This window comes from Triturus cristatus, chromosome 12 (assembly GCF_964204655.1).
Source record: "Triturus cristatus chromosome 12, aTriCri1.1, whole genome shotgun sequence".
Classification (NCBI taxonomy): Eukaryota; Metazoa; Chordata; class Amphibia; order Caudata; family Salamandridae; genus Triturus; species Triturus cristatus.
Window position 1 is genome coordinate 263,646,650 of NC_140595.1, and position 24,405 is coordinate 263,671,054.

The 24,405-nt window shown below is 47.8% G+C and overlaps 1 protein-coding gene across 3 annotated transcripts in view; it reads right to left on the reverse strand.

Moving 5' to 3' along the window:
• Positions 1-24,405, reverse strand: part of LOC146775817 (FH1/FH2 domain-containing protein 1-like) — a 2,636,482-nt gene that overhangs the window by 1,352,579 nt on the left and 1,259,498 nt on the right. For all 3 annotated transcript variants that reach the window (XM_085639988.1, XM_085639986.1, XM_085639987.1), the window contains one exon: positions 18,536-18,673. In XM_085639988.1, the coding sequence (XP_085496114.1) occupies positions 18,536-18,673 (138 nt within the window). The remainder of the gene's footprint in view (positions 1-18,535; positions 18,674-24,405) is intronic.

Below are 24,405 nucleotides of genomic sequence, written 5' to 3' on the forward strand. Positions count from 1 at the left end.
GGCAGGCAATTACAAGATCTTACTCAGGAACTTATCGGGTCAATAGATATAGCAACAAGCGAAAAAATCCCCCTGACAATAATAACATTGGACGCGGCTAAAGCGTTTGATAGAGTGAATTGGGCTTTCTTGAATGCAACTCTAGATAAATACAACCTGGGAGAAAACTTTCAGGGAGCAATTAAAGAACTGTATCGTGCACCAAAAGCCAAGGTCCTAATTAATGGGAATTTAACAGAAAATATTCCTATTTGTAGAGGGACTCGACAGGGATGCCCCTCATCTCCCCTTCTTTTTAATTTATATATTGAGCCTTTGGCAAATAGGCTCAGAGCTCACCCCGAAATAACTCCATTTAAATATCAGACTTGGGGGAAAAAAATAGCTTTGTATGCAGACGACGTGGTGATCTTTACGAACAACTATGCAGGATCTGTCCAAGCAATTGAAGACACCTTAAAAAATTTTGGGAGGGTGTCAGGTTATCAAACTAATCAATCAAAAACGGAGATTATGAGTTGGAATACCCAGGTAAATAATACATATACCAGGGAGAAAATCAGATACTTAGGAATAGATGTGATTAAAAACCTAGATAAGATAATCAAGACAAACTTGGACAGGGTAACAGCGGACGTGAGAAAGCTACTAAAAGCATGGGGAGGTCTCCCTTTAACTTTTCTCGGTAGATCAAACATAATTAAAATGTCTATCCTTCCAAAATATACATTCTTATTTAGTGCAATCCCATTGGAATTCAAGAGGGAATCGTTAAAAAAAATACAAGGAGAACTAGCGAGTTTCATTTGGATGTCTAAAAGTACACGTATAGCCTGGGGAAAGTTACGAAGAAGAAAAGCAGAAGGAGGAATTGCCAGTCCCGATCTAGTGGAATACTATAGAGCCTTCCAATTCAAGCACATGAGGGTTTTACTAAATAACTATGACTTGTACCCGGAACATCTCAAAGTAATGACTGGAAATACTGGTCATTTTTTGTATAAATGTGGTCATCCAAAGTATTTAAAAAAAGTAAAACTAAAGACTCTGAGAGCAGCAGCTAAGCTTTGGTACCAGATAAGGAGCACTCTAAATATTCCATATTATAGTGACTTCGCGCCTATATGGGACTCCCCAGGAACCCCAGAATGTCTTAAAGATAATTTGGCAAAACCTCTGAAAACATCAGGTTTTCAAGTATGGGGCCAGTTATTGGTTGATAACATCATAATAGACTGCGAAACTTTGTTCATGAACGCAAATGCATCCCTTTCAAAGTTTAAATATTATCAACTCACTAGTTGGGTAAAAACAGTGAAGGAGAAAAACACCGGAAATAGGACCTTGGAAATAATTATGATAAAGAAACCCCCGAAGAAAAAAGAAATAGCAATATGGTACTGGGCACTTATAAAAGCTGGAGAGGAGGAATTTTTGATTCCAGGCAGGGTTCAGAAAGAATGTATCCACTACGGACCAGATTTTTCGACTGACCCTATTATTTTGGAAAACTGTACAAGTTGAGGGTGGGTCATTGTTCTTTGTTTTCGTGGACCTATGTGCAGCCTTTGACTTGGTTCCTCGGGCCAAACTTTGGCTGGTCCTATCACAATTAGGCATACCTGTCTCCCTTCTGAATATGATAATTCGACTCCATAGCGGAAATTTTGCACAGGTTAGGTGCGGGAAAGGTGGTGTTTTATCATCCGGATTCCCGTCGACAGTGGAGTCAGACAGGGATGCGTCCTGGCACCAACCCTCTTTTGCCTTTATGTTAATGGAGTATTCTCACACTTGAATGAGGTTCCAAATAGTGATGCCCCCAAGCTCGGCGGATCCAGGGTTCCTGCGATTATGTTCGCAGATGATACCCTACTACTCTCGAAGTCACCAATGGGCATCCAACGATTGATGAACGGTTTTGAGACATTTTGCCTCGACCGGGGGTTAGAAATAAACACGCTTAAAACAAAATACATGATTTTTAACCCACCACCATCAACACGCCCAAATCCAACTATAGGGACCGTTAGTTTAGAAAGGGTTCAGACCTTCGAGTACTTGGGTCTCACTTTAAATGAAACTATGTCTTGGGTCCCTCACCAAATTAGAGCACAACTCAAGTTAGCTCAATTATCGGGGGCATTTTACATTTTTTTAATAATTCTTGTGTCAAACCTATTGGCCCCCCTCTTGAAATATCAAACTTCAGGCAAGGGGGGGGGGGTGAACTGTGGGGCTTTAACTGCCGTCTAGATATTGTGCTTACAGAAAATAAATTTTTAAGGCAGCTTTTGGCCCTCCCCCCAAGCACTCCGCTACTGCCAATAAGACTAGATATGGGCCTTAGACCCATAAATGAGGAATTGGGCCTTAAACCCCTAACATTTTGGCGGAGGATTTGGACTACCCCCGAACTCCAGGATTATAGGGAAGAACTCTTGGAATTCATAGGCCTCCCAAAAGCGGGGAATCACCCATGGCTAAGGTATGTGAAAGAGGAATTGGGGAGAATTGGCCTTCCGCTGTTGTGGTCAGAGCCAGCGAAAGCATGTTCTAGTATTTCACGTAAGCATTTGGTCAACCTGTATTATGAATTTAGACTAACTGCTTCCATCCAGAATTGCCATGCTGGTAGTTTGTCACGTTCTTTTACAATGATCAAAGATTTTTACTGCTTTGAGTATGCCTTAAATGATATTTGCCCACTTGTAGCAAGAAAACTATCTCCAGTGGAGATACGGCACTTTACCTATCAGAGCTATTACGTGTAAATGGTCCTCGTCCTTACCAAAAAATTGTCCAGCGTGTGATTTTGATCTTGAAAATGAATTGCATATACTGTTTTTTTGCCCTGCCTATTTAAAGTCTAGAAGGTATTGGATTGTTCCCCTCTGTAAAAACTTGGGGTTTACGCAATCTTTCCGAATTCTTAAAACTGATTTAAATCCTGTAATAATTTTTGCTATGTCATCCTTTTTGAGAGCTATGTGGAGGAAAAGAAGGACATTTGATAAAATGCTTTGAACTATACTTCGCCATTATTTTTGTAATTGCCAATAGTAGGCTAACGATAGTTCAGTTTATATTGAAGAGTAAAGCACTGATTTTTATTTCAGGCTGTCTCATGGGTACTGACATTTTTTCTGATAATAACTGATTTTATTACATCTGTATCAAACTCGAATATTTTTTTAAAATGTAAACTTGTATGATTCTTTTATGACAAATGTCGAAATAAAGAATTTGAAAATGGAAATGGATTCCAGATGCGATCTGGGGGAAAGATCTGCCAGCGTTGGATCTTCAAACTCTGTGGCAAGTATCAATGAATAAATGCTGGTCCATAGTGAAATCTGCTACTTTAAGGAGAAACCACCTTTTTACTTCCCATAGAGCATACTGGACGCCGAAGCGACTATCTAAATTTGATGGACCTATTATGAAAACATGCCCCAAATGCGGCTTACCAAGAGCAGATGATGTGCACATGTTTTGGCAGTGCCCCCAGATCGATGGCTTCTGGCAGGAAGTGAGTAAAATCTTAGATTCTGTACTAAGAAGACCAATTAAAGTAAGTACAGATCTTGTTATTATTTTTGGGGTCAGTAGGCAAGACGAGATAACTTTAACTAAAAAGGAAGAGAATCTTTTGTTCATGATAATTTTGCTTGCACAAAGGGAACTTTGTATTAAGTGGATAAGACCAGTTCCTCCCACACACTTGGAATGGGTGGCCTCAATAAATAGAATAAATAAGTGGGACAGGAAAGGGAAAACCAGTAAGAAGTATAACTATTGGGAAATTTGGGAAGATTCCCAGTTTTCAAACTAATCGAGATATGCACAATATAATTATGCTATGACCCATTTAATTCCAATGATTATGCAATGGCAATAAAACCACAAGCATAATGCCTGTGTGAGTGACCAGAGTGGTCAGCTCCCCCAGTTCGAGTGAAAATCATTGGAGGTGTTACGGATGTAAGGGGACCCTACTCTGCAAAACTCGCAGAGCGAGATCCTCCGAAATCGGGGAATGGGATGGTTCGGAAAACAGAGAAACGGGTCCCTGATAACTCCATATACACTACATTGCAGTATGAGGAATTAAAAAAAAAAAAAAAAAATACCCAATTTAAAACAGTTTTAAATATTATATAGAGCATATCTAATGCCACACAAATTACATACTATGTACCATGCGGCCTCTCGGAAAGCCCAAGTTGTCACTCACCCAAACCAGAATTTATACATATGATCTGGTGATACCCATCACTATCAGCGTTATGGGGTGAGGTCTCGGAGTAGCTTTCTCACCTCTCTGGAATACATTCCTGGTCACCTTTAGACTCCTGTATATTGGGTCTGACCCCACTACCTAAAACAGCTAAAGTGCCCCAACGCTTTACCAACCTTTCGCTACTACTGGCAAAAAGAATGTTAACGCAATGCTGGAAGTCACCTTGTGCTCCTAGGGCGGGGGCCTGGGGTGAAGAGGTTTTGCGTTAGGGCGCCGCAGACGGCTAGACACTGAGACGGAAGGAATACAGAGGGCTCCACAAGAAACCAATATCGTTGGATTGGCTATACTGCTGGAACAGTTTCGTGCATACGTACATGAAGCATTAAAGGTATAAAGGAACACCTACTCTTCTCTCCTAAACCCTATCCTCTTTAGGTACGGTGGCCTATTGCCACACAAAGCCCCCTCACATTCTGTCCATCAACTGTTCTTTTTGCATTTGTCACCCCAAGTGGGACGGGTATGTTCAGATGTGGGTCCCATGCTCACTACGCCACTGGAGTCAAGCTATCCTGGCTGAAAAGGGGTGAAACCCCGAAACGTGTCCTAGGATGCTTGATTCCGGTCCAGGGAAGACATGGCTTGGCAGTTTGGGCTGGACTGTTCCCATGAGGCACAGTGTCAAGACTGATTTGCAATGAACTGGGGTGGCGTGGTGTGAGAAGTTGGTCTGGCATATGCTGTCCTCTAGTTATAGGGGACACCTTGCACCAGTCCAATTCGACTCTTACTGATGATACGTTAAAGACAACCTTTAAAGAAAGCTATCCTAGTGGTAGCTGTGGAGAGCAGCTTTCAGGCTAAGTCTTGAAGGAGTGTTAAGCTTATTGTTTTACAATAGATAACCTCTTGAATGACCAAATGAAAGAGTAGTCCACACAGGTATATATATAAAATATATGTATTTATTCTAGACAGAATGCCACAAGTCTCTTTATGAGGCTAGAGGTAAAGTTACAATTCAAACAAGCATTGATAGATACAATAAATAGCACTGGAATCATAGGGCCCCAGGGGGGGACCAAACCATATACTAAAAAAGTGGTATAAGAACCACGACAATTCTACAGACAATGCCTAGGGCATTTAGGATTGCTGGCCCATTTAGAATCCACCCCAGGTTATGAGGAAGGGGACCCACGGGAGGCGCGTGCAGTGGAAATAGCTGCTATCGGGATCTCTATTATAGCCTATGGAGAATGTCGCGGTTTGATTTTTAAAGATAATAGACACTTCTAGCAGGAGTACAAAGTTAAGGGCTTAGAGTTAAGCCTTTGAGGAGCCCACTACCACGAGAGTCCCGAGGTACCACTGTTACCTGCCCCAGGGAAGCCGGGTGCACAGGTCGTTTTCGATGTCGGGTCTGGGAAAATGTACAAAACCGGGTCACTTACAGTGTTTCAGGTGCCTGCCAAGCAGGGGGATAACTCCTTTATCCCAAGGGAGATTTCTTCAGTCAGCTGGGCAGCAGCTCGTCGAAGGTCAAGTCTGTGAAGTCCAAGATTAATCTGAGGCTCTGGGGACACAGTATTCACCTTTATCCTAAAGATTAGGGGAGGGTCCAGATCAGAGCCTACCAATGAGAGTTGAGGCGGGAAAGGGTGGCTACACCCACTCCCCTTTGTGTGTTTCCCGCCTGGGTGATGGGCAGGATGCCCCTGAACCGGTTCCAGGCGGTGTATACAGAATGTAGGCGCTGTAGTGGCCTACGTGCAACTCTGAAAGGCAACATATGGTGCACCCACCCAGTTCCAATCCACATATCCTGCCACAGGAGCCCTATTGTCCAGCTGGCGAGGCTGGGAATTTCCCCAGCAACAGCCAGCCAGTGTCGTGTGGGTGGCGGGTAGTAGCCATTTTGTACTACTTCTGCACTTTTAAATTGGTGTCTAAATTCTGCCGCTTTTCCCATATCGCCCCGCTAGCAGGGGGGAATCGTGCCCTCATGCCCATGGCTGGACTGGGGGTATGATTCCTACATGTTTGACACCAAACACGATATGGTTCTGTGTAGCCATTTTCAAGTTATCACGCTATCGCGATATACTTATAATGCGGTTAAGAGTATATGGTATGGCCACACTACAAACAACCCAGCAATGATTTTACGAGGGTTGCAGAGGGGCCCTACTCAGGTAGGGGTCCCCCCTCACACATACCTCAGCACCCTGACTTGTAGGATTACCAAGGCCTGCTATAGGGGTGACCTATGAGAGTATATGTGGTAATTAGGTGGGATACAGGGTACCTATAGCCCTGTAAGGGGTGCTAGCACCACCTTACCCAGACTACAGTTGTGGTCTGGTGGTGTCAGTTTGTATGGTTGTCCCAGGGTGGCACAATAAGTGCTGCAGCCCTGGTAGGCCTACTGAGGGACCCATGCCCTGGGTACCATGTACAAGGGACTGGTAGGGTATCCTCAGTATCCTATTGGTTTGTATCTGGGATACTTACATTAGTTTTAGGGAGAAAGCAGATAGGCTGGGGTCCTCGATAGCAGGATCCCAGCCAGATTAGTCAAAAACCACTCAAATACCAGGCAAAAAGTTGGGGGCAACCATTAGTCAGATTCCACCTTCCTACACGTGGTGAGCAAAATAACGAGGATTAAACCCAGATTTGTGACTGGGGGGGAATGTTTTGCCAATCTGCAACATTCCGTCCATCATCTTGTGTGTTTTGCTGTTCGCCCTATGTGGGAAGGGTATGCCCAGACGTGGGTCCCATGCTCACTACGCCACTGGAGTCAAGCTATCCTGGCTGAAGAGGGGTGAAACCCCGAAACCGGTCCTAGGATGCTTGATTCTGGTCCAGGGAAGACATGGCTTGGCAATTCGGGCTGGACTGTTCCCATGAGGCACAGGGTCATGACTGATTTGCATATGGCCATGTCTGAACTGGTGGCGTGGTGAGCAAAATAACGAGGATTAAACCCAGATCTGTGACTGGGGGTGAATGTTTTGCCAATCTGCAACATTCCGTCCATCATCTTGTGTGTTTTACTTTAGATGGAGAGCCTTTAAAGACATACCCATGGAGTTCCGCCTATTCAATGACACCCAGCTCTTTTTCGAAAGCATCACTCCGATGTTCCAGATCAAGGCGAATGCATGCTGGTTACAAATAACCCGCTACGAATTCATGCGGGCCATCAACAGTACTAAGTACGGACTGAGACATCGGTATGTCCCTTGAGACTGATGGTAATGTAACATCAATCAAACAATCAATCAATCAAACACATTTATAGAGCGCGCTACTCACCCGCAAGGGTCTCAAGCCGGTGGGAGGGGGGTGGGGGGGAGGGGGTGGGTGCTGCTACAGCTCGAAGAGCCAGGTCTTGAGTTGCTTCCTGAAGGAGAGACGGTCTGGGTCAGTCGGAGGTGGGTGGGGAGGGAGTTCCACTTCTTGGCAGCCAGGTAGGAGAAGGATCTTCCTCCGGTGGTGGTTCTGTGAATCCGTGGGACGGTGGCGAGGGCGAGGCTGGTGGATCGGAGCTGTCGGGTGGGTGTGTAGAACGTGAGGCGGCTGTTGAGGTATATGGGGCCCATGCCGTGGAGAGCCTTGTGAGCGTGGGTGAGGAGCCTGAACGTGATCCTTTTGCTGACGGGGAGCCAGTGCAGGTCTCTCAGGTGGGCAGAGATGTGGCTGTGTCAGGGGATGTCCAGGATGAGTCGTGCAGAAGCGTTCTGTATACGCTGGAGTCTTTTCTGTAGTTTGGCTGTGGTTCCAGTGTAGAGGGCATTCCCGTAGTCCAGTCGGCTGGTGACGAGGGCCTGGGTGACCGTCTTTCTGGTTTCGGTGGGGATCCACCGGAAGATCTTTCGGAGCATGCGCAGGGTGTTGAAACATGATGACGAGACGGCGTTGACTTGCTTGGTCATCGTGAGGGAGGAGTCCAGGATGAAACCCAGGTTGCGTGCATGGTCCCTGGGCTTGGGGGTGGCGCCCAGAGCAGGGGGCCACCAGGAGTCGTCCCAGGCGGAGGGGGATGGTACGAGGATGAGGACTTCCGTCTTGTCTGAGTTCAGTTTCAGGCGGCTGAGCTTCATCCATTCCGCGACGTCTTTCATTCCGTCCTGGAGGCTGGCTCTGGCGGTGGTGGGGTCGTTGGTGAGGGAGAGGATCAGCTGGGTGTCGTCAGCGTAGGAAATGATGTTTAGGTTGTGTTGGCGTGCGATGGCTGCGAGGGGGCTCATGTAGACGTTGAAGAGGGTGGGACTGAGCGAGGAGCCTTGAGGTACACCGCAGATGATCTTGGCTGCCGCTGAGCGGAAGGGAGGTAGGCAGACTCTCTGAGTTCTGTCGGAGAGGAAGGAGGTGATCCATTCCAGGGCCATTCCTTGGATCCCGGCGTGGTGGAGGCGGTTTGTTAGGGTGCGGTGTCGAATGCGGCCGATAGGTCTAGGAGGATGAAGGCAGCAGTTTCCCCGTTGTCGAGCAGGGACCTGATATCGTCGGTGGCTGCGATGAAGGCGGTCTCGGTGCTGTGGTTTGCTCGGAATCCGAACTGTGATGGGTCGAGGGAGCCGTTTGTCTCGAGGAAGGCGGTTAGCTGCTTGTTGACGGTTTTCTCGTTGACTTTAGCCGGGAAAGGGAGGAGCGAGATGGGGCGGAAGTTCTTGAGGTCCGTGGTGGGTTTCTTTAGGAGGGCGCTGATCTCCGCATGCTTCCAGCTCTCCGAAAAGGTGGCAGATGCAAAGGAGTTGTTAATGATGTTCCGGAGTTGGGGTGCAATGATGGAGTCGGCTTTGTTAAAGATGTGGTGTGGACAGGGGTCGGCTGGGGAGCCGGAGTGGATGGTGTTCATCACGTGGGTGGTGTCTTCAGTGCTGACGGGGGTCCAGGCACAGAGGGTGGTGGTGGGGGGTGTTGGTTCGGTGGTTGGGTGCGTGGTCTGGGCGCCGAAGCTGTTGTGTATGTCGACGATCTTGCGGTGGAAGAACGAGGCGAGTGCGTCGCAGAGGTCTTGCGAGGGCGTGATGTCGTTTTTGCTGGCGCGGGGTTGGAGAGCTCTTTAACGATGCTGAAGAGTTCCTTGCTGTTGTGGGTGTTGTTGTCTAGTCGTTCTCTGAATGCTGCACTTTTGGTGGTGCGGATCAGCTGGTGGTGTTTGCGGATGGCGTTCTTGAGGGCTGTCATGTTATCTGTTGACTGGTCGTGGCGCCAGGCTTTCTCGAGGGTACGGCAGGATTTCTTGGAGTCTTTGAGGTCGTTGGTGAACCACGAGGTTTTCTTGCTGCCGGGTCCGCTAGGAGGATTCTTCAGTGGTGCAAGGGCATCAGCGCAGTTGGTGAGCCACTGTGTGAGGTTACGGGCTGCTTCGTTGCAGTCCGTAGTGTTCGCAGGAGGATTTTGGCTCAGGGAAGTGGTGAGCTGGTCGGTGGTGATCTTGCTCCAGCATCTTCAGGGAGCCTGTTGCGGGTGGTGGTGGTCGTGGTTTTCCTGAAGTTGAAGTGGACGCAGCTGTGATCTGTCCAGTGTGGTCTGGTGGAGTGGCTGAAGGAGATGTGGTTGCTGGAGGAGAAGACGGGGTCAAGCGTGTGGCCGGCGTAGTGGGTGGGGGTGTTCACTAGTTGCTTGAGTCCAAGGTTGGCGAGGTTGTCTAGCAGGGTGGTGGTGGTGTTGTCATTGTTGTTTTCCAGGTGGAAGTTGAGGTCCCCTAGGAGGATGTAGTCTGAGGAGGTGAGGGCAAGCGGGCTGATGAAGTCTGCGATGGCTTCGCTGAATTGTGTGCGTGATCCCGGGGGTCTGTAGATGAGAGTACCTCTGAGGGTGGTTTTGGAGTCGGTGTGTATCTGGAAGTGAAGGTGCTCGGCGGCGGTGAGGGTGTCGTCGGCATTGGTCGTGATGCGGATGGTGTTTCTGTAGACAATGGCGATGTCTCCTCCGGTTTGGTTGATGCGGTCCCTCCGGGTGATCTTGTAGCCATCCGGGATGGCTATGGCGATGTCGGGGGCTGAGGAGGCGTTCATCCAGGTTTCTGTGAGGAAGGCGACGTCCGGCGCTGTTGTGTCGAGGAGGTTCCAGAGTTCGACAGCGTGCTTGTGGACGGAGCGGGTGTTGAGCAGGATACACTTGAGGTATGTTTCAGACATGCCAACTGTGGAAATTTAGCGTGCAAACTGAACATTATCTGCGCCATCTTGCCTCTCCCCAGCACCACGCACCGCGAATGCACGGCCGCCATTTTAGGCACCCCACTCTCTCCCCGCTCATTTTCGATCACCAGCGCTTTCCCCTAGCGCTGCGAGCATCCCCCGCGCGCCGGCCACCCCCGCTCTCTCATACAGGCCATAAACCCTCTCCTTCTGCGCGACCCTGCTACGGAACCACATCCGACCGACATCCCATACATGGTCATGCCTCTCCTTTGATAACCCCCTTCCTCTGCGCCCCATTGTCCGAACTGGTCCCAGGCCATCACCTAGCCCTGCGGATGCAGTTTATTGCCCCTACTGTAAGGGAAACACCCCGCATCAAAGGGATTACAGTAGATCAAAGCCCCTACCCCCTGAGACCCGGCCGGTTGCACACACCCCCGGGAATTAGCGGAATTCCCTGCTGCGCGATAGCCATCTCCCACTGCGGGTAGGGTGGGAACTTCTACTGTATCTATGTGTGGGATCGGATCTGAACCAGGGCTTCAGGGGATATCCCCCCATACTTCAAGGGAATCTCAAGAATGTACTATGTGTAATAAAGCAATAAACCGGTGTATAAGAGACCAGGTCTCAGAGATGCGGTTAGAGCACCTCGTGACGATACCTTGCTGTCTGATCTGATGTGTTCTGCTCCGACGGAATAAAACTTTGTTTCCTGCCTTCCAGTCTCCGGCGCCTGCCTCTTTCATTGGTAAATTATCGAGTGGTATAAGAGGCGATTACCGCCGGGCAAATACTTGAAAGGTTATCGACTGAAACTGCCGCTACCATTTAACAATTGGCGTCCCAAACGTGGGGCCCATCAGCGACACGTGGATCCAGTGGGAGAGGTCCCGACGACAGAGTGAACGACTGCAACGATCGGGAGAGCTCCTGCCCAATAGACCCTCGTCTGGCAGCCGATCATCCGAACTTCACTGATTCCGAGCAGACCTCTCTCGAGTGATCTACGGTCCTGACTGGGAACCATCAGGAGTGCCGCGGCAAATACGGAGAGTAGAGGACGATCGGGCGCTGGAGGCGGAAGACGAGAAACTGTCCACGCGGTCCGGGTAAGGTCGTGATACACGACAAATTGAGAAATAATTGATTGATTGTTTGAAGCTTTGGAAATACTAGTATTGCTCATTGATTGTTCTTTTTGAGATATTCGCTGTCTACAAACGGGGAGGAGTAGAAATACTCTCTCTCTCTCCCTTTGCAGATAGTGAAGGGTAGGTAACGCAGACTTTTGTCCCCGTTGAAACCCGTCGTGCCTATCTTTATCTCCCCATTGATTGACTGTCCGAACATTGATTGTTTTGAAGAATAGTGCTTTTTGAGATATTCTCTGTTTGCAAATAACGTAGAATAGGAATATTCTGTCTAGTCTTTGCAAATAGTGAAGGGTAGGTAACGCAGACTTTTGTCCCCGTTGAAACCCGTCGTGCCTATCTTTATCTCCCCATTGATTGATTGATTGATTGTCCGAACACTAGTTGTTCGATATTGGTTCTTTGGAGGTATTCTCTGCTTACAAATAATGAAGAATAGAGATATTCTGTCTAGTCTTTGCAAGCAGTGAAAAGATAGGTAGTGCTGACTTTTGTCCCCGTTGAAACCCGTCATGCCTATCTTCTCCCCACTGATTGGTAGTTGGTTCTGCCCGGACCGCTTATTAGAGGTGAACCACCCGGCTCCACTGGAAGGCACCCCTAATAAGGACATGTTCACTAAATATGGACTAGTCGCCGTAGCTTATAGCAAGCTGTGGCATAAATATACCAAGAAGGACCCCGAAAGTCAGTGGCCACTGATGGGATCCTTCGACGACCATAAGATAGAAACGCTAGAAATAGCTCTGCGTAGCAATAAGACGATGCCTACTATGCTTGACAGTATCGGCATGTGGCGCAAAGAAGCAACGCAACGGAAAAAGAGGGAAGAAGTAAAAGCAGAAAAGGAATTACGAAAGGCAGCTCACCTTGCCGCTAGAAGGTTAGAAGAAGACATAAAGGAGAGAAGGGAAACTAAACTAAGACAGGAGCCCGAAACCTCAGGCCAGTATGCTGTTAGGACCCCTTCTTTGCTCTACCCCGAGTTGTCCTCCAAGCAGCGAACGAATGATGAATTACTGTTAGGTCCCCCGATCATTTACATGCCCCCTCCATATGAACCCTCCCAGTCAGTAGTGCAACATCTACAACCCCCGAACACGAGCGAAAGCAGTACAGAGGCCTCGGTCCTCACGGCCTCCGCGCCGGCCGAGCCTCCTGTGCTGGACACAACGTCGGCTATAACGTTAGACGACCCAGAGATGAGAAAGAAAGAGTCCACCAGAATGAATCGGCTAGCGAAGGATGAACGAACAGGAATCGACAAGATAGTAAAGGCACTGGTAGGATCCTTTTTGACCTTACAAAAACTAAAATAACGCTAGGAGTTAGCCCTTTGTGGGACATATGAAACCGAGGGAAGGAGTCAAGCTCACGGTCGAGACGACCACGAGGTAGCCCGACTCCATTACTCTCGCTACCTAAACATGTCTGCCCTACTGCCCACCCCGCCCAATAAGCATGACAAAATCCCGCACAAACGGAAGCCTGCTGACACCCACCATCGACGTCACCAAACTAGGGCTAGATCGCGCACAATTGGGCTATGTTATTTTTCCGATTGCACAGTAACCTCCTTGTGCTCGTCATCAGATTGCAAATATGTACAAACACTCCAACGAAGTAGTATAGTTATAACATTTTAATAACTTATAGGATATAACAAACACACCAACAGGGTAAACAGGTTAAAACACGTTTTAAAACAACTATTTACATGACAGTCTGCTGCAACCTCCATCCCAAAGCCTTAACGTCCACGTGACACCGTCCTCGCCTCTCCTTCCTCGAAATTGCAACATTGGCCTGTTTTGGGCGGTTCTTTTAGTCGGCTTTGGGCTATAAAAGCCATGCAAAAATCCATTGACCTCAGTGGCGGACGACTGTGCGAATAGGCCGGAGGCTATACGAAGCGCCGAAGTTCTGGCAACCCCAAGGCGGAGCCCGCCACGCTGTGCGGGCCTTTCCGCTTTCTCTTCTTCTTTCTTTAATGAGGGCTGATGCCCTGGCGGGGGGCGGCGACGCAGACGGGCCTCCCCCACCTCCCCAGGTGGAGGCTCGCCAGGCACCCCAACCATCTTTTTCATCGGCCTGCTGAATTTCACCCTGGCACGCTGTGCGGATCTTCCCATTCTCTTCTTCCTCCAATAACGGAGGGGTGCCCTGGCGGGGGGAAGCGACGCGGACGGACCTCCCCCACCTCCCCAGGTGGAGGCTCGCCAGCAGATGAGGGCACCCCAACCGTCTTTGACTCACCGGCCAGCTAAGCTGCACCCAACCATCTTTTTCATCGGTCTGCTGGATCGCACCCTGCCACGTCGAGTGGATCCTCCCATTCTTTTCTTCTTCCTTCAATAACGGAGGGGACTATATGTCAGTGGTTTTTGTTTTTTTTAAGGGACACCATCTCCACCGCCCAGAATTACCCCCGCCCAATTACCCCGAAATAGAACGTCTAAAGCACCCCGCCCTCCCAAGATAACCCCAGCCCTATATTAGCCGCCTCACTAATAATCCATCGCCTAAACTGATACAGGGTTACCTATTGTCCCCAACAAAGATAATGCTTAGCTTATGTTCCTCCCCGAAAGGGATACTCGTGAACGCATGACAGTAGCACCTCGCACTTACTTTTTCATAAACTTAGTAGTCCTCGGAGGAAGATGTGTACTACCAAACCTTATGTTGAGGCGAATGAGCCTCCACCGGAGAAGCCGGTTCGAATTTTTAATAAACCAGAAAGTTGACAGATGTCAGGCTTCCTGCAACGATTATAGGGCGCAGAAACCGACACCTAGAAGGCCAGACGATGGACAGGGACACCCACAGAACCCTGCACCACAGCAGTAATTAATAGATTAGTAACACGCACATTAACATCAGAATTAATAGACACCAATCATATAGTAACAGATAAGAGCATTTCCGCAACTACTCGGTGGTTGGGAGAGAGGATGAAGTATGTAAATGTCTTCCCTGCCAAAATCTCTAAGACTTTCGTTTCTTATAACCCATTCAAAGATAACCTGCAGCCATCGGAAGAGAGGGGTCGGATGTGACGCACAGCCTGGCTGCGGATCATAAAGCATCTATGACATCGACCAAGGGGGAAGCGACGAAGCAAAAAGGGCGTGAGACGAGACACCATTATCAGAACGATAAGCGCGAAGGGCTACATCGAGGCCCCTGCTCACTGACCAGCGTGCCTGAAGTCTCAACCCGTCGGGCCCGATTGATGGGCCCAGTGCTGAAAGATTCTGCTCTCCTTGGTCCGCATTTTTGATCCGATCCCACGCCACCCCCTTCTCTCTTCCTCTTTCATTTGGACTATGACTTTGACCTACTACCGAAGAACAAAAGGCAGGCACCCTGTCTCAAAGTACCTGTGGTGAACTGTGTTAAGGAACAGGACTGTGATCAGAGAACAGTGAGTGGTCACACCCTGCCACGTGAGAAATCGGATTTGAGCTGGACCTTAGCTCCACCGCCGGTGCTCAACAGTGCCAACGAAAGAAGAACAACAACAAGAGCTTACCAGTGATGGCTCTTTATAATAGGACACTGGAAAGAAGAACCTATGTTAAGTAGAAAATCCTCTCCCAACCACCTTTTTTTAACTATCTTCCTATTGAGTTTTCATGATGCTGCATCAAACACTTCCGACTATACACTGGGACAGTATCCTATTCATACTCGAACACACTCGCCTGGGCCTGACCTGCGGCACAGCTAATGTAATTTTGAATGTACCTCCTCCTCGCTCACTTTATCAAACTGTATGAGACAATGTACAAAAGTGTCAGATTACTCCTGCCTGCCCTAAAAAAACTCTGTATCTTTAAGGAATGTACGAAAGACATTAACGATATTATAGCTGAAGGTTAACGAAGAATAAATGACGGCCAGGCAAGCTGGCGAGACATGTTAAAAGGGAGGACTGTGGAAATTTAGCGTGCAAACTGAACATTATCTGCGCCATCTTGCCTCTCCCCAGCACCACGCACCGCGAATGCACGGCCGCCATTTTAGGCACCCCACTCTCTCCCCGCTCATTTTCGATCACCAGCGCTTTCCCCTAGCGCTGCGAGCATCCCCCCGCGCGCCGGCCACCCCCGCTCTCTCATACAGGCCATAAACCCTCTCCTTCTGCGCGACCCTGCTACGGAACCACATCCGACCGACATCCCATACATGGTCATGCCTCTCCTTTGATAACCCCCTTCCTCTGCGCCCCATTGTCCGAACTGGTCCCAGGCCATCACCTAGCCCTGCGGATGCAGTTTATTGCCCCTACTGTAAGGGAAACACCCCGCATCAAAGGGATTACAGTAGATCAAAGCCCCTACCCCCTGAGACCCGGCCGGTTGCACACACCCCCGGGAATTAGCGGAATTCCCTGCTGCGCGATAGCCATCTCCCACTGCGGGTAGGGTGGGAACTTCTACTGTATCTATGTGTGGGATCGGATCTGAACCAGGGCTTCAGGGGATATCCCCCCATACTTCAAGGGAATCTCAAGAATGTACTATGTGTAATAAAGCAATAAACCGGTGTATAAGAGACCAGGTCTCAGAGATGCGGTTAGAGCACCTCGTGACGATACCTTGCTGTCTGATCTGATGTGTTCTGCTCCGACGGAATAAAACTTTGTTTCCTGCCTTCCAGTCTCCGGCGCCTGCCTCTTTCATTGGTAAATTATCGAGTGGTATAAGAGGCGATTACCGCCGGGCAAATACTTGAAAGGTTATCGACTGAAACTGCCGATACCATTTAACACCAACAGCCTTGGAAGGAGGGGTATGCCTCAAGATTGTGAGTTTGTGCCTGCCAACGATGAAGAAAATGGTCCAATAACAAAGGCCATGGAGGACTTGAATAACATAGAAAAGAAAATGATTGCTGAAGGAGGTGCCCTAGCAGACACAGTCATTGATTGGTTGAACTTTAGCTGGTTGCTTTCGTGGCTGTATGCCCTTCTAAAAAAGTTTTACCAGTTTTGTTGTGCTGTTGAACCTCTACTGGGCCGTACAGTTGTTATGTCACTGTGTTAAAAAACACTGGCAGTAAATTAGTAGGTATGAATTATGCAGGGACAGGAAGCATCAGAAAGCCTGTGTACAAGAAAAAGGGTAGAACAAGGAATGGCGATGACTCTTAGAAATTGTAGAGCTAACAACGCCTAGACCACACTCACTGCAGCCCACTACTATTCCCCAGTGCCAGTTTAGCTGCATCCAACCCACCACCACTAAATACCAACTAAGGGAGGACAGGAACTTAAATACGCCATCACCTACAGAATATATGGAGTTAAGAAAGCTACAAGAGGGCCAATGCTCCTATGTGAATGACACCCCTTGGATTCCTCAAATGGGAGAAGGGCCTGCAAATTATGCTGTAAGAGTTTTGTTCAAGTATGAACAAGAGAAGGGAAATGAAATGGGTTCAAGTTTTACCATATAGTGCCCCAAGCTATTCTGTCCACATCTGAAGCATGAGAGTCTCAAATATCCTTGCCAGTGCATAGATAGGGTTGTACTAAATTGTCCACACTGCCTTGAGCGTCTACAGAGGCAGTAGGCCTCATGCCCTTCTGTTACCTCAGATTTATCTCTCCTGTAATGGCCAATAACCGCAGGTCACTGTCTTTCTGATAAAAAAGTCCCCGAGCCCCTGTGCTCTGCGTGCACATATTTCTGTACATTGAGATCATAAAGAGATAACCAGGAAACATCTGTCATCTAGAAGAACAAGATGGGCTAAGAGTAGAGGTGGGGCTAACCGCAACTTTTCACCTGATGCTTTGCTAGCTTTGGAAACTAAGACAGCGACACGGCTCAAAATAACCTGTGACCTTTTGATAAACTTTTGTACCTTTTTGTGACTTCTGCTTTTCATATTTTCCAAGAAGTGACGCAAATAGTTTTTTATAAAATGTCCAGCTGTTATGTTCTGCGGTCAAGCACCTGCTAATGTTTTTGCGGTCACCAGTTCCTCATTTCAACTGTATAAAAGGACTGTCTACTCACCAACTCGTTGATCACCTCAGACAGTGTCTTTCACTAAGAGGTACTCCCAGCTAACTAATGGATTTATTGATTGATTTATTATTAGATAAGTTTATACCATCTAGGTTATACTGTCTCATTACATTTTGATATTCAATTTCTCTCTCTCTCGGACTCTCTTTTTGAATTGCTGTGATTTAATATTTGCTAGATTGTGTGATTTTATTCTTGATTAATGGCGTATCTTAGACACTTGTTACTTGTTTGAATAAAGTGCCACTCCTGACTCGATTCCTGCTTCTCAGTATGTATCTTATTATTTCAGATAACACAGTAAATGTTGGGTCGTGTTTGTTGAAAAACCACACTCTAACACCAGCAAATGTGACGAGATAAGAGCAAGATTCGAAGGCATGTTTATTACAGAAAACAAGCTTGTGGAAGAATAATATTGTAAACATGGCTTTAGCATGGGGAGGTACGAACTCAAGCTGCTTAGCCTAAAGCACATAAAGGCAGCTAATTTAAAGTCAGAAAATGTGAGTTACCAATCGCAAATCCAATAGCAAGCCACAGGAGGAATGCGTTCCCAAGTCAACTTTCTGAAAATCCCCAAGATGTCTTTTGCATAGCCAGACAGATGTACTGTCTGGTAGGCAGCAAGCCAAAAATCGCTAAAGCTTACAAAATAGGAGTAGAAGCCACCAACAACAGAAATGCTTTGCCAGCCCTTAAGCTGATGTCCACAAACAATCTTCTGCAAATACATTTTCAGCTCAATATCTATCACAACCAGTACTCAAGCCTTTTAGGAGATACAAAATAAACAGTTATGAAGTAGCCAAGCACCAATCCAGTTTTTTATAGAAAAAAATATGGTAACTGGCAAGTCGAATGGTACAGGTCGGTAACTGAAAATCTAACTTGGAAACCCCATTGACTCTGAAATAAATATATTCTTGCCTGTTTCAGTATCAACTTTCTGGCTGGGTTCTTTCCTTTCCTTCTCCAGAGTGCTATTTGTGTTGCTAGAAGCAAGGCAAGGTTCATTTTCATTCACTGTTGCGTTCTTTGCTTCCTTTTCAATAAGGTTTTCTTTTCCTGAAAAATGTACATAACCTGATAAATCATTACACAGGTCCAAAACAATCCCCAAAAAACAATGAAACCTATGGAATGTATTACAAAAAACAATTATCCCCCAAAAAGCAATCAAACTTTTGGAATTTATTATGAAAAACACACGCCTGGCTACATATATAGGGTCCACATTAAACAACATTACATTTGTATATTTAATGTAAAAACTACTTGGTCTTCAAAGGAGCTTGCTTATTAAAAAAGACAATCTGATAAACAATTAAGCAAATGCTAATACAGCAAATCTTTCAAATTATTCAAAGTTGATTTAACAATACTCATCAATGGATTCCCACTTGCATACTACAAAGTTAAAGGAATGAAAAATTTGAGAAAGAAGTGGCTTTTTGAAAAAAAAAATACACTATTGTTAAAGTTATGACATGGTCCTATTAGAAAGTGATTTAAGTTTATTATTCACCTAGGTCATCAAAATAATCTAGAACTAGTAGATGTGGAAATCTACTCTTCATAAATGATACAATATCCTAAGCGTAATATCTTTAATATACAAGGTGAAACAGTAAACACAAAAAAACAGAAAGCGAGAAATGAAAAGACCTCGTTTCTATTGCCATCATAATTTTTTAAAAAAGTGAAAACTACAATTAAAACAAGCTATATAATCATTACATGTGTTTAACACTACCAAGCTCTTCAGTTAAAAATGTTCTTCCCTTCTAATGACTATGATTACAGCAATTAGTCATTAATCACCAACCAATTGGTCCCATCACACAACACCATTGGCATGAAACACAAACAAGCAGACAGTAAAGGCACTGCAAACGGGATGAGTCCAAGATGACCCATTGGGTAAACAAAATATCCCTGCATGGGTCCATTTGGTCAGCCGTCAAGATACATCAGAACCACATATCAATAGGTGATCACTCACTTTTTCTTTTTAGTTAACAATATTCCTTGAAGCAAGCTTTAAATCTACAGTGAGGCCACTACCAACTGAAATAGGGGTCAGCATTTTTACCCTTTGACTCACTAGGAAATGGAATTCTATGTCAGGACCAGACGCTCAGATTATGCTTTGTCTTTCTTCGCTTTATTTTGACAAAGATTTCATAGCAGCCATCAATAAAAAAACTTGAAGAGAAAACACTCCCATGAACCATAGGGAGAACCATAACATTAGAGTCCTTTCACAGTGTCCATGACTCCAGCACAAAGTCCCTTCTCACTGACGGTGCCTCCTCTTTCTTCACTGCTTCGCAGGCAATTAAGCGTGTTTTTAGTTATATCTGCATGTCGTTTTGATCTCATTGTCGGTTTCCCCCGTTTCAGAGCGCATACTGTGGCGCCCCCCTGGGGGTATATTGCTGTCTATGTTACTGTTTATTTGAACTACTGTGGCGTCTTATTGTGGGATTTTTTTCTCCTCAGATTCCTGTCTGGCCATGAGACCACTTTCATGCTCCTTACGCGGCTGGTGCCCACAAGTGGAGGTCGGCGCGTCTCGCTGGCTCCTGTCAAGCGCATCTCCTCACTTCATGAGCCCGCGCTGCAGGAGCTGCGTACCGCCGGAGCCTTGTCCCCCGCTGTCACGGTGATGCCCGGTGATACCGGGTCTGTATTTCTCGCATTTCTCTACATATTTAACGCCCCGGCGGGGTCTGTATTAGCGGGTGTTCTTGCGGTGACGCCTGAAAGTATATTGTGCACTCCTCAATAATAAGGCCTCATCAAGAGCACAGCCGGACAGCGGAGCCCTGTCAGTCTCTGAGGGCTTTTTATCCCATGTGCTGGGACACATGCATCCCTATTGTGGGCCTCCGGTCCACACATACTTTGTCTGGGTTCCCCAGACTCCCTTCTTTCGCACGCCTGCACTTCCGCACCTCCCCCATTTACTTAAGCATTTGCCTAGCCCTTCAATCCATATGGAGGCTCAAGATGGTATCTATGAGGAGGAAGACTCCCTTGGGTACCTGCAATGGGATGATGATTTTTACGATGCAGTTAACTCTTCTGTATACCAAGAGGTGGCTAAAGTGGTTGGCCCTATGGAACAACGCCTGGCTGACCGGATTGTTCAAGAGTGCGCAAAGTTGATACAAGCCCACGCAGAGCCCTCTGCCCTCCGCCCCTAATCAGCTTTCAGGGGAGGAGCTCCCCACCCTAAAAAGATATGTGAAGAGGGGGTTGACAGGGACGCGTTTGCGTGCCTCGAGAGTGCTTTTCTCACCAAGTCAACCCCTCCTCCTCCTACCCCCATCCCTCCACTGACCCCCCTTGAGACTCCCAGCTCAGCTTCCTCTGAGCCTGATAATGACTTCCCAGGAGACTCGGCTGACGAGGCGGGTTCCTCATGCCCGTGGCGCCCTGCGGTGTCTACATCCTCTGCCCCAGGGGAGAACTCAAGCATGTTGGACCCTGACAAAAATGTCAACCCACGGTCCACCGCTTGGGCTCCTGGCGACAAGGTTGCTAAATTGGTCACGGGCCGTCTCCGCAAGCCCCTGGAGAAGGAGGCCCAGGTTGCCTAAAAGCTGAGTGCCCGCGTCCCACTCTTGAGGGCATGGTTGCTTTTACCCCCGAAATCAACTCCAAAATGGCCACTTTCCTAACTCAATACATGAAAGATCCGCGCAAGATCATTTACAGATCTTGGCGCTCGTGCCAAGACAAGCTTCTCAATGCCATTGGTCCCATGACCAAAATATTGGATATGGCTGAGGAGGCCAAAGTTTTGGGATACTTTTATTTCCCCCGAGGTGCTTTCTAATTTGGCCCAGGGCGCCATTATATTTCTGGGCAACGCAAACTGCGCGCTCTCAACCAAGTGTTGCCGTTCCTTGCTTATCAAGTTAGTACCAAAGCTTGGGGACTTGGCTTCCTCAGAGGCTGGTGCGGTGGCCCAAGGGGGTCTCTTCAGAGACCCCTTCATCAAAGAACTTGGCAAGTTCGTGGCAACCTTTACCTCTTTAGATAAGGTGCAATCCAACATAAAGAGAGTTTTTACCCTGCAGGTTTTCCACTGGCCCGGCCGAGGCCGGGGCTGTTTGATCGGCAGAGAGTTCGAACATAATCACCCCCAAGGGACAAGGCTCCGGACGCAGCCAGTATCACACTAGCGCTAACTACAATAACTTCTACCCCACAAGGGGCCAGCGCTTCAGAGGTCGTGGAGGCTTCAAGGGCAATGCCGGAGGCAGCAACGCGAACGGTGAGTGTTTTACCTTCCGCTCAGATCCGCATTGGGGGTCGTTTGGCGGCCTTTCGGACTGTGTGGTCTTCCATTACTTCACATGTGTGGGTTCCGCAGACTGTGCAGGGTTTCCACATAGAGTTTTACGATCATCCTCGGCAGGAATTCCATCCTCGACCCATTTGTTTAAGAGCTCGCGATGCAGAGCTTATCGACAAGGAGGTTTCTGCGCTCCCGCGCAAAGGGGCCATTTGTCAATCGGCCGTGCATCGCAATAGTTTCCTCAGCAATATTTTCCTAGTAGACAAGTCCGACGGAGGGTGGCGTCTGGTTATCAACCTCCGAGAGTTCAACGAGTGGTTGGTGTACCACCTCTTCAAAATGGAGAGAATCACCTCCTTCGGGACGTCTTGCTACCATTGGACCAGATGGTGCGATTAGACCTGAAGGATGCCTATCTGGCGGTGGCGATTTACTCTCCTCATCGTTGTTTTCTGCAGTTCTGTTGGAGAGAATTCTGCCTACGAGTTCACCTCCCTTCCGTTCGGTCTGCCCTCAGCACCGTGGTGTTTCACCAAGGTGCTCCACCCAGCGGTGGAGTTTCTCAGGGCCCACGGCATCCGCACGATCGTGTACTTAAACGATATTCTCCTCATGGTGCAGTGCTCCAGGACCATGGTTAATCAGCTTCTACAGGCAGTGGATCTCCTGCAGGGGTTGGGGTTCAGAAAGTGACCTTCCTAGGATTCAATTCAATCTTCCTTGAGTCTTCCATCCCGGAAGATCTGTCACGAGCTACGTCAGACCATTTCCAAACCCAGCATGTCGCTCAGGCAAATTGCCCGCCTGGTGGGTCGGCTCTCTTCATCCATCCAGGCAATTTTCACGGGCACCCTTCACTATCGGGCCCTCCAATGCCTGAAGGTGCATTATCGCCTTAACAAATACTTTCCTGACCAACTTCAACTAACCTAGACTTCAATATCCGAGGCGACTCCTCTCTCCCGTGATATTCAAAGATAGTTGGTGATCGGACTGTGTTAGCCACCTTTGTTTGTTTTCTCTACCTCCGCTGCACTGTTTACCTATTTTTCATGTTGTATTTCTTTATCTCTGTTTTACTTCCTTACTGCCTTCCTACTATGTTATGCAATTTCCTTCTGTTTTTTACAGTGTGTATGTAAAGCGCTGTGATACCTACGGGTCGAGCTAGCGCTATATAAAACTTTTTAAATTAATAAATAACTGAGGAAAAGTTTGTCGTACCCCCAATCAGTGCCACTCACCATGGAAGCTAAAGTCTTGACCGATATCTTCGCGTCGCGTCTCAACCATCAGGTGCCTCGGTTTTTTAGCTGGAGGCGGGATCCTCTGGCGGATGTGTTCCTCCAGGACTGGAGTCAAGAAAGGGGTCACGCCTGCCATCCTTTCTCAATGATCAAGAGAGCGGCGGCCCAGATCTGTCAGCAGGCGGCAGAGGTGGTAATGGTGACTCCGCTTTGGAGATCGCAAGTTTGGTTTCCGGTTCTACTGGAACTTTCTTCCAACTCTCCTGTTTCCTCACCTACTTCTGAATCCGGATCACGTACCACACCCACCTCATTGCTCAGGGCTCCCTGCAGCTGAAGGCGTGGTGGCTTTCCGGCAGCGCTGGTCACTCCCAGGACTTTCGCGACCGGCTGAACTCTTCTTGTCAAAGGCATGGGCGGACTTTACCACTAAACGTTATCGTTCCGCCTGGACAAGATGGGTTTATTGGTATCTTCAGAGGAACCTGGATCCCGTGGTTGCGGACGTCGTCCAGATTTTAAATTTCCTGGCTGATCTGGTGGCAGAAGGTCTGGCATACCGCTCAATCAATGCAATTAGACCTGCATTTTCCGCAGGGCACGCCCCGGTCGAGGGGGCTCCGGTGGGGAATCACCCTTTCATTTGTAGATTGTTGCGTGGTATTCGCCTCTCCTTGCCCCCAGAACCACGCTACTCGGCCTTGTGGGATGTCAACTTGGTCTTGAACCTTTCCTTTCCTGGCAGTCGAATAAATACCTTTCTGTAAGGAACTGTCAGATAAACTGACGATGCTGCTATGCTTGGTCTCCTGCAGCAGGGTCTCTGATGTGAGGTCCTTAGACATTACTGCAAGAGTCTTTTCCTCGGACGGGGTGTTTTTAACTGTGGGTTGCCGCACCAAGTCGCTCACCCGCATGGTCTCGTACCTGGTGTTCTCCAACATCCCAAAACTATGTGTTGTGCATTGCCTCAAGGCTTACAAGGTGCTGACTCAGGAAGTTTGTCCTCCGGGCGAGGGTCAATTGCTTATTGCTCTAAAGAAACTCCACAAAGCAGTCTCTTCCCCCACCATAGCCAGGTGGGTGCGATGGGTCATGCAAGAGGCGGGCAATGACACGAAGAAATTCGGGGCCCATTTGGCCAGGGGTGCCATGGCCTCGAAGGCCTTCTGCTTGGGGACACGTCTGGAGGACTTAATGCGAGCTGCGGACTGGTCCTCAGACTCGACAATCAAGAGATT